General features: G+C 42.1%; 1 protein-coding gene across 1 annotated transcript in view; it reads left to right on the top strand.

Moving 5' to 3' along the window:
- The window catches only part of Frrs1l (ferric chelate reductase 1 like), a 34,314-nt gene extending 26,560 nt beyond the window's left edge, over positions 1–7,754 (top strand). The window contains exon 5 of the mRNA XM_031377454.1: positions 1,794–7,754. Within this exon, the coding sequence (XP_031233314.1) occupies positions 1,794–1,966 (173 nt within the window). The 3' untranslated portion in view covers positions 1,967–7,754. The remainder of the gene's footprint in view (positions 1–1,793) is intronic.
- The last annotated feature ends 3,092 nt before the right edge of the window (positions 7,755–10,846 follow it).

The following is a 10,846-nucleotide window of genomic DNA, read 5'->3' as shown; positions in this document are numbered from 1 at the left end:
CCCCCCACTTCTTGAAAAATCAGTGACATCTGGCATGTCAATCTCTTTTGGCTAGGGAAGTCCCTCCCTCTCCCCTCCTCTTTTCCCTTCTTTGTTCTTTCATCTCTGTGGTTCAGTCACGTGAGTGAATGTACAGATGAGGTCAGAGTAAGATATCAAATGTCTTCCTTTATTATGCTCTGCCTATTTTCTCTCCTCCCTCCCTTCCTTCCTTCTTTCCTTCCTTCCTTCCTTCCCTCCTTCCCTCCCTTCCTCTTTCCCTCCTTCCCTCCCTCCCTCCCTCCCTCCCTCCCTTCCTTCTTTCTCTCTCTTTCTTTCTTTTTTTTGAGACGGGGTCTTTCTAAATGGCCTTGGCTATTTTGGAACTCACTGTGGTTCACCTACCTTCTGAGTCATAGGATTAAAGTGCCCGGCTCACCTTCTTTCTTGAGATAAAGTCTCTAAAAGAACTGGAAACTGACCTTTTTTGGCTATAGTGGCCTGCTGGCCAATGAACTCTTAGACTCTTTATCCATCTTTGATTCCCCATTGCTCAGATTCTAGACCCATATCTTTGCTCCCCACTACTCAGGTTGTGCATACATACAGCTATGCTTGGCTATTTCCGTGAGTATTGGGGATTCAAAGTTAGGGCCTTATGTCCTCATGCTTGCAGAATAAATAGTCCTACCCACAGTGCCACTTCCCTAGCCAAAGGCTGGCTCACTCACAGTAGCCCACAGGCAATGAAAGATGGCTTCCACTTATGTGGGAGACAGGTGCTATCCAGAGTTGCTGATCTAGATTTGCAAGGTTTGGGGCTGTGGAGGTAGCTCAGTGATAGAGCATTTGCTTAGCATGCTTGAAGCCTTACGTTTACCACTGCCCTAAAGATTTGAGGAGGCAGACCAGTAAAGTTTGCTGTTTGTATTAAAAATATAACCCACCTCTCTAAGACTGGAGAGATTACTCAGGTTAAGATCACTCACTGCTATTGCAGAGAACACAAACTTAGTTCTGAGTACCCATATCAGGTCACACACACACACACACAGAGAGTTAAAAATAAATCCTTTTAAAAACTTAAATGTTTAAAAAACTAAAAATACATCTTTTTTTCATTTGAAATCGAGAAGTTTGAATTTATTAGAGACAAGTAGCAATCCATTCGGGGCTGGAGAGATGGCTCAGTGATTAAGAGCACTGGCTGCTCTTCCAGCGGTCTTAAGTTCAATTCCCAGCAACCACATGGTGACTGACAACCATCTGTGATGTGATTCGATGCCCTCTTCTGGTGTGTCTGAGGACAGTGACAGTGTACTCATATACTTAAAAAACAAGTTTTTTTTTTTTTAAAGAAATCCATTCAGCTTGTGCAAGTAAATATTAAAACTGGCTGCCACAGAACAGAGAGAACAGTAAGCTGTCTGATCTTGAGGTGACTGCAGATCAGTAAGAATTCTCTTTGGAACTGGGCGGTGCTGGCACACACCTTTAATCCCAGCACTTGGGAGGCAGAGGCAGGTGGATTTCTGAGTTCGAGGCCAGCCTGGTCTACAGAGTGAGTTCCAGGACAGCCAGGGCTACACAGAGAAACCCTGTCTCGAAAAACCAAAAAAAAAAAAAAAAAGACCTCTCTTTGGGTGTAAAGATAAATGAGTTCTGTGCAGTCTGTCTTATGGGCAGTTGCAGAGAGTTCTGATGATGGCTTTGTACCTGAATCCAGACTTTATAAGCATATGCATTTAGTATTTGTTTCTGCCCTTTGACGCTGTGCTGCTTTTGATGGGTCCTCCCCTACTTCTGTGTTAAAGGCTCCATCACTCGTCACGACATAGACTCTCCACCAGCTTCAGAGCGCGTTGTCAGCATTTACAAGTACGAAGACATTTTCATGCCATCGGCTGCCTACCAGACCTTCTCCTCGCCATTTTGTCTGCTTCTCATTGTTGCCCTGACCTTCTACCTGCTGATGGGAACCCCTTAATCGCCGCCGCAAGCCACAGACTAGATGGAGTGAAGAACCTTCAGTATATATTTTTCAATAACCGCCTGTATAATTTTAGCTTCTCTGATCTAAAAACAAGTCATGATTTCAACATTTTTTTGGGGGGGAAAAAAGAGCAAGCTTCTCTCCTAGTCAGACAGGATTGTCAAGGCAACCCTACTTTCAGGAAGCACTTAACACATTTGCAAACACTTCCAAATATGTTCTCTGTTTGAGCTGTACAGTATCTATGCATTGGCTTGGTAAAACTGTCAGGGCCATCATAGAATGGGGTTTAAACCCAGACAAAGGATGCCTATTGTTGGCATGTCTCACAGCCTTGGCTAACGTGATCAGACAGCACACAGTAAGGCAGGGAAATTAGACATGGGACGTATACCTCAGAACAGTCTTTCCTTTGAGTAGTACTGTACAAGGGGGTTACTTTGCATGTGGCCATGGAGATCTTGACGGGATGTCACAATGTGTCATCAGCCTCTTGAGAACATTTCCATGGAGCATAAATGCCTTTAGATAGTCACGCGGTTGATGGGGAGCCTAGGAGAGATTCTAGTGATAAGCAAGTGGTTTGTATTTATCTAAACCATCTTCTCAATTAGTGGGTAGTTATGAGAAAACAATCTTATGTCACTGTTAGGAAGGATTAAAAATGTGGATGTTCCTGAAGCTGTAGAATTATTTTTAATGATAAAAATAGGAGAATTCTTAGTAGTTCGAATTTGCTCTCTTCTGCTACTGTATTCTACCAAGTAAGGTGTTCCTGGGTGGCTGTAGCCAATGATGTTTTTCAAGTTAGCATACAATAAGTATAATAGAATATCCACCATAACAGATAAGTCATCTTAAGGAAAACAAGGCATTTTAATCATATATCAATGTTTTTAAAGGCTGTAGACATCGGGAGCAAAAATGGGGCAGGGGGCCCTAAGGTAAATTAATCAAGAGTATATATTTAAAATGTTCAGTTCTATGTTTCCTTTTGTCAAAAGAGCCAGATACTCTTTTAGTCCAAATACCTATGCTAGCAGCCTGCCAAATGGAGAGAGAATAGCTGTGGGCACTTACACCTTGGGGTCAGTCCCATTGTGGCATTCCAGAATTCTCTGATTTGTTCCCATTGCTTCCGAGCTGGCTCCAGCTTTCTAGGTGAGCAACAGCAGATTTCTAAGGTCGTCTCCAAGATTCAGGTCAGAGGTGAAGGTCTGCCTATGGCAAAGTGTTCAGATTCTTCTGAGCTGGAGCCAAAATAAAGTAAATATTGCTACTTTGTGACACCTCCCACACTCAGTTTCAAATTCAAGGTTCAAGTTGAAGGCCTTGCCTCACTACAATTATCTCTTCCCTGAGCCCTCTGATCTTATTCAAGCTTGGCTCGGACATCAGCTTCTCAGCGTTAGGGGCTGGTTTAGAAGTGAGGGTTGGGAGTAGATAGAGACATCTGTGCTGTAAATAAAAAGACCAATATTTTTATAACCCTTATGTGTACAATAGTTGATCTATAGTTAGCAGAGCCAATAGAGACAGACTTCAGTGACCAGTTAGGAGCAGAGCGACTGGTGTCTCCCTTCCACCAATGTTTCAAATCAAGTTTCACTGAGTCTTTCAACTTTGGTGACCAGTTTTGTATATTTTTTTGCCTGGAACTTTTGGAGTCATCCTTGCCCTTACTGTAACATGCATGTGACCCTACTAAGCGTTAGTCTTCTCTGCTTCAGGACCTCTACTTGTCCCAGCAAATCTGAGGGGCCTTGGGTTCTTCCAGCCTGCTCCCCTCTTTCAGCTGTGCTGTCTTCTGGCCTGTGGATGATGATCTCATTTGAAAGGCTCTAACTTCATTATCTCTTCCTATGGTCCTCTGGACTAGGGTTAGGACTTATTCAAGTGCTCCCGAAGCCCACTGGGCTTCCTCAGCACACACGTTAGGCTTTAGTGACATCTCAGGCTTTGGCTGCTAAGCCCTCATATAGGAGCTATTTCTCAATGCTCACCCTTGTGACAGACACTACTTTTTAGTAAGTATTCAGCAAACTGATGGGCCAAGTTACAAACTGTCTCGATGTTGTGAGTTTATTGGAGCCAGAGGAATCTCTTTTATATACTTTACCTGACGAGCCAATGTTTTTATGTCCCCCTCCTTGAGATCAAACCCTGTCTTCCAAAACATAAATGACAGAATCCTTAGTGACTTTGTTGGTTTTGCCTTTCCGTGGACATCGGTTGGCATTTTTGACAATAAATCATTGTCCTGGAATAAGAATTTACGGACTAGGGATGCATTGCAACAGTTGACCATTGTTGCTAGAGAACTAGCCACTGAAAGACCTGCTGGAGTTAAAGCCAGATAAACTGGCTTTTTATGTTAGGTTCATTCTTACCTGATGTAAGAGAAAGGACCTTTACCCCTCCACTCATTCGCTCTCTCCTTCAGCTGGGCCTCACAGTCCTCCTCCTGCAGCATCCTGACTCCTGGCTGCTGCTATCTCAAGCACATACCACAGATCGGACACTGCGTTTTCCTTTCTAATTTCATGTTTGTCCTGAGGAAGACGCCTATCAGTGCTTTTTGGTAAAAATGCCCAAGTGAAGTATAAGTGGCAGATAAACGTACACTAGTTTAATGCACGTATTTTGCAAGAGGTAGCCTGGGCTAAGGGAGGTGACATGACTTCCTCAACCTCATGCAGAGTCTTTAAAACTTCCATTAAATAGAGCCTGCCATGCATACTTAAACCAACTGGGTGCCTTCACCTGCCTCCTGGCACTTCACATGGAGTAGAGAACTTCTTACAGCTGTGTTTGAGGAAAGGAACACGGTTTTTTTTTTTTCTTTTTTTATTTAAGGTTTATTTATTTATTTTATGTATATGAGTGCTCTACCTGCATGTGCACCTGTGTGCCAGGAGAGGGCATCAGATCCCATTACAGATGGTTGTGAGCCACCATGTGCTTGCTGGGGATTGAACTCAGGACCTCTGGAAGAGTAGACCTTTTAACTGCTGAGCCATTTCTCCAACCACCCCCGACCCCCACATTTAACTTTGTATCACTTAATTTTCTGCTTAAAATCATTTTAGTACTCTTGTTTTCTTTCTTTCCTTCTCCCTCTTCTTCTCCCTCTCCCTTCCCCTCTCCCTCTCCCGCTTTCCCTCTTTCTTTTCAGCACTGGGGACATACCCAAGGCATTGTACACTGAGCTATAACCCCAGTTCATTTTAGGATCATTAATGTTTTTCAAACTAATGTGTACATTGGACATGATTGGAAGAATGCATTAGTTAATGCTTAAATTTGATTTTCCTACAGACTTGGTCTGTCTTACAACATGGAACTCCATAGAGTGGAACACTTCTTGTCCTACTATAGTCAAACACACATTCAGAGAACATTCAGAAGCCATGTTCAGTTACCTTGGGTTGGTTTTGTCTTTAAAGAAATGAGAATGTTTGACACCTGAGGAATAGGTTTCCATCCCAGCACAATCATACTTTCTTGCAATTCACGTGTACTATCTATATTCAGGATTTTGTCCGACATGACATTAGCACTGAGGTTGAATGCCATTCTTAGTTCTAGCACAGGATTTCTTACAATTTTCTTCTAAGGGGTCAGGTTGTAAATATTTTAACTTTGAACTTGTGTTGCAGCTGCTCTACTCTGCCACAGACAGCTCAAAAACAAGCAAGCATGGCTGTGCTTTAGTAAAACAACTGAAATTCGAACTTCATATACTTGGCAGATACCAAAATGGTCTATTAAGTCTCAAAAAGCTATTGGAAAATGAAAAAAAAAAACATTTTTTAGTTTACAGGCTGAACAAAAACAGGAAGTAGGCTGGGCTGGACTGGGCTGGGCTTGTGGATTCTGGTTTTCCCACAGTGGCTTTAGTCATGGGCCTACTATTTATCCAGTCATTTGCAAATCATATCACCAGGAACTTATCATTATCTAGTTGTAAAACTATTAACATTGGGGAATAATTTGTTTAAAAATGACTTACAGTTGGTTTGCTGCTATAACTGAGTAACATAGAGGCATCCTTGCACATGTGGGCTGTCATGTGTCTCCTGGAGTTGGCACAGAAGAGGTAACAGTGACGAACCAGTCTGGGTAAGCGACAGCTTTGTTTTGCCTGAGGTCTGGCAGTCACGAACATGTCTCACTGCGGAGCTACTCTTTTGGTGAACATTTCTATGCTTTAGAGTAATTTATTTCCATGTAGAATTTTTGAAAAAACTTATCATAAGGGTACGAGAGTGTTCTATACATGTGACACCTATAGCTCATATAATAAAACAATGTGTGAGAGCCAACAGACTAGGTCACAAGCTGAGGTGACTGTAGTTGACTATTGTACATCCATCATCCATACACTCCAGACAACAGCATATTTAGTAAACAGGTTGATTATTTTCAGTGTGTTTATATGTATATACACTTTGTACATATGTGACAGATGGGAGTGTATTTATACATAAACATGCACTCGAGTGCGTGCCTGCACGTGTTTGTGCACACACACACACACACACACACACACACACACCACATACACACACGAACACACACTCATGTAGGCACACCATAAATGTTGAAGGTTATTTTAGGGTTGGTTCTTTTTCTGATCTCTTGTATACTTTAAAACCCAGAGATAAAACATTGTGTGTGTGACAAGCATACTTACCCTTGAATTTTTGTTAGTTTGTAGAAAGGATTCCTGGATCTTTTAGTAAGCCTTGACTCATCTATTCAGCTTTATAGAAATCATTAAGAACGTATCTGTATTGTTGCTTAATTTAACTTTTCTATATGAATAACTGGCATGTTACATGGCAGCCTAAACATGTTTTAAGTTGCATTAGTTTTCTCATTCTATTTTATTATTCAGTGAGCAACTTGTGTAGTTTCAAGTTGGATTTCCTTGTGTTTTTTATTTAACAGATGACTTGCATATAATTTCCTTTTCCTGAAAATAGTAGTTAGGGAAATAAGAGCTTAAATATGCTTGGCAATGGAAAAACATGTAAATCTAGCCTTGGGGGGAGGGAGGCGTGTTCTATTTAAGAATACACTAACGACCGGGTAATATTTTCAGTTTTCTCTCAAATATTTGCTATTAGGTGAGAAACCATTCAGGCTGATTCTTCTGGAATGTAATCAATTCTCTAAGTTTGCAGAATGCTCAGTGGGTGTGGCACTCACCCAGGTCACTAGACTCTTTGCTGCTTCATCGACTAGAAATGCCCTGCCCCCTCACCCTGAAGAGTGAATGCAGCTTCTCCACATGCCTTATCCCCACTGATGCATCGACATGCTGGAGCAGTCTGGCTCCACAAAGTACTAATACAGTTTTTTTGAGACTGCCTACAAAATACTATTTTGTTAAAACTATGCCTTTAAATAGACACTGATGGGTTATATTTGTTTTATAAAAAGTTGTGTACCTTTCAATGTTCAATCGTGATTGATTTTGAGATTATATATAAATGTATATTTATAAGCCTGTCTTATGTGGATTTTTACTCTAAGAAGTGTGGCACATTACTAATAAAGATATGGGTTTCTATTTATGTAAAGTCATTGTAGCAACACTCCTAACTGCTACCTGAATGATTATTCTGTTCATTGGCCACCATACATACTTTTATCTTTAGAATATTAAGTTATACTCAGAATATATTAACCAAGATGAAACTTTAAAAACATAAAATCTCAACATAATTTGAAATTCTTCCTGTTGATGTAATTAAAACTAGTTTATAATTCCTTATTGCCTTGTCCTGGTGCACTTTTTAAATTTTCTACTTCTTTTGTTTGTGTGTTATTTACTTGGGGCATTTTTTTACTCCGTTCTTCCTGAATCCTTATAGATATTGGGAAAGGTGGCAACCCGTCCTGTCTGACAAAGAGAAAAGCTGTGTTGCTAAAGTCACCTAAAAGTCCCTGAAACAATATGTAAAAATTAATTTAGGGAATGCTTCAGTTTGCTACCTTATCAAGCAGTAAATGGTGGTCTATAATCCCATTTCAAGTGTATCAGCCATTTTATTGCATATATCTGGCTTTAAGACTTTTGATTTAAAAGTCCTTACTTAAAGCTTAGTATCACTGAAGAACAAGTAGAGGGGTTGGTGAGGTGTGTCAGTGGTTAGTGCACTTGCTGCCACTCCTCATGACCTGAGTGTGGTCCTCAGAGGCCACCTGGTAGAAGGAAAGAACTAACTCCTACAAGTTGTCCTCTGACCTCCATGCATTTGCATGTGTGCACATGCACACACTAAGTAATTAAGTGTGGTTTAAAAGGGAAGGAGCAGGCAGAGTTTAGCTGTGGAGGCTAGCAAGTCTTGAGGAGGAAGAGAAATTGCAGTAGCTGAGCTCCTGATTCTACTGGGACTGATTGAGAAGATACAGTGGCTGTGGTGGTACAGAGGCGCTTTCGTGTAGTTGAAACCCAGAGCCGGGGCTCCTCCCCGAGCTGAGCTTGCAACCAGGAAAGCAGCCAAAGATCCTGAGGTTAGGATTTAAGCTGTGGGCTGAAGGCGTTCCCTTAGTATTTCCATGCTGAAACTATAATCTCCACTGTGACAGCATACCGGGTGTGGCTGACTAGGTGGTGGTAGGGAAGCCTTTGTGATGAGATTAGTGTCTTTATATGAAGAGACAAGAAAACCCTTGTCAGAACTTGATCATTCGAATTCCTTGGTCCCAGATCTCTTAGCTTCTATGCCTATTTGCGCCATCTAGTCAAAGGTAATTTGGGAGAGCAGCCCTAACTGACAAAGACAAAGTAGGCAGAGGATAAGAGGAATCTTCAAGAAAGGGGAGGACAATGTAAGGAGAAAGATCAACAGGATGAATGTTGGCCGGCCCCACCTGCATTTGACAAGCTACCGTGTCTGCCACAGATTTCCATGAAGACAGTCACTTAAAACAACACAAATGTATTGTCTCACTGTTTTGGTGGCCAAAGATCTCAGCTGAAGCAAGGTGTTGGGAGGGAGGTCTTTCTTCTGGAGGTTTCACATAGGAAGCTTCATTTTTTTTGGTTTCTCCCAGTTGTTCATAGTTGCCAGCCTTCCTTAATCTGTCATTCCAATGGTAGTCTGAGCTCTGCCTCGATGGTATGGCATGCATGGTGCCTTCTTTCGTGCAGTTTAATCTCCCTCTCTTCCTTTGGTAGACATGCTGAGGATTATATTTAGCCCCTCTCTCCCATAACCTACAAATGACCTCTTCATCTCAAGAGCCTTAGCTTAGCTACAATTGCAAAGTGCTTTTTGCCATAGCCAGCCATGCTCTCTCCATGTTGGAGGTATCAGGGTCCAGATCTTGAGACTGAAAATAAAGGGCAAGGTGGAGAGTAGAGAGATGAGGTAGTATGAGCACCTGGTCACAAAGACCTTGCAAACCGTAGTGAAGTGCTCAGATGCCCTCATGTGGGATAAAGAGGCTTGAAAAGAGGTCAGTGGGGTCTTAAGAGATGATACTGGCTGGGTGGTGGTGGCACAGGCCTTTAATCCCAGCACTTGGGAGGTAGAGGCAGGTGGATTTCTGAGTTCGAGGCCAGCCTGGTCTACAGAGTGAGTTCCAGGACAGCCAGGGCTACACGGAGAAACCCTGTCTCCAAAAACCAAAAAAAAAGAGATGATACTGATTGCAGTGTGATGGATCGGATCATAGTGCATGAATGAAGGTAAGTCGAGAGACATTTCAGAGGCTGAAGCGACACCGTCATAGTGCCGGGTGTACAGCTGTGCAATGCATAGGGTTGAAAGCACCAGGGTTTACCTCATCTGTGAATGAACAGTTCCATTTAGCTGGGAAAGAAGACACTTGTCATCTCCGCACTAAGGAGGCTGAAGCTGAAGGACCCTGAGTTTGAGGTTAGCTGAGCCATTAACAAGACACTTTGTAGACAAGCAAACAAATAAACCCACAAACAAACAAACAGGATAGTTTAGCAATAAAAATAGATTAGTCTGTCCATTTGAAATATACCCACTATCTTCTGCTTTCAGTCTTATTCAGAGTCACAGTGGAAGGCTGGGTATTTATACCATTGGGTGGCTTCAACCTTTGTGTGTTATAGGGCACACAGCCAAGGAAGGGATGGATGGCCCAGCATTCGAAATCCTGATCCCTAACGTTCAAATGTCAACCATGTCAGAGAAAATGTCAGTCATTCCTCTGAAGTCAGGGAGCCACCAGGTAAGGCCATTTATGGTTATTCTGTTTCTGAACAGGTAATTCTGACATCTAGTCCATTCTTTTATTCTTTCTTTTTTTCCTTTGGTTTTTTGAGACAGGGTTTCTCTGTGTAATAGCCCTGGCTGTCCTGACTTGCTCTGTAAACCAGGCTGGACTTGAACTCACAGAGATCCACTTGTCTCTGCCTTCTGTGTGCTGGGACATCCCCTATTTTTTTTTTTTTTTAAATCACAGACTTTAGCTTTCAATACTTTCCATCAACCAATTTCTCCCAATGGAAGGAAAGGAAAGCTACATCATTTATCTTTCCCCCTGAGATTAAAAACCAGGGCTGGAGAGATGACTCAGCCGTTAAGAGCACTTACTGCTGTGACTTCTCAGGGCTCCTTCAGCCTGTATTCTTATAGCAGTACCCTTCTAAGGCCTCTGCTCTAGTTCTTGCCCTGACTGCCCTCCATCCTGGAGCAGCTCAAGTCAATGAATGTGCATACTGACTACAGTTTGCGATGGTGATATCAGAGGGTCTGAACATAGCAGTTAAGTAGCTCAGTAAAGTGTTTATACAACTGACACAAACATTTGCTGACTCAGATTTCAAAGACCCCAGACCTATGAGCAAGATGGAAAGAAGAAAGGAATTCCTTTTTCTGTTTG

This window comes from Mastomys coucha, unplaced genomic scaffold (assembly GCF_008632895.1).
Source record: "Mastomys coucha isolate ucsf_1 unplaced genomic scaffold, UCSF_Mcou_1 pScaffold18, whole genome shotgun sequence".
Lineage (NCBI taxonomy): Eukaryota > Metazoa > Chordata > Mammalia > Rodentia > Muridae > Mastomys > Mastomys coucha.
The sequence above is the reverse complement of the archived record's forward strand: the minus strand, read 5'-3'. Positions and strand labels throughout refer to the sequence as shown.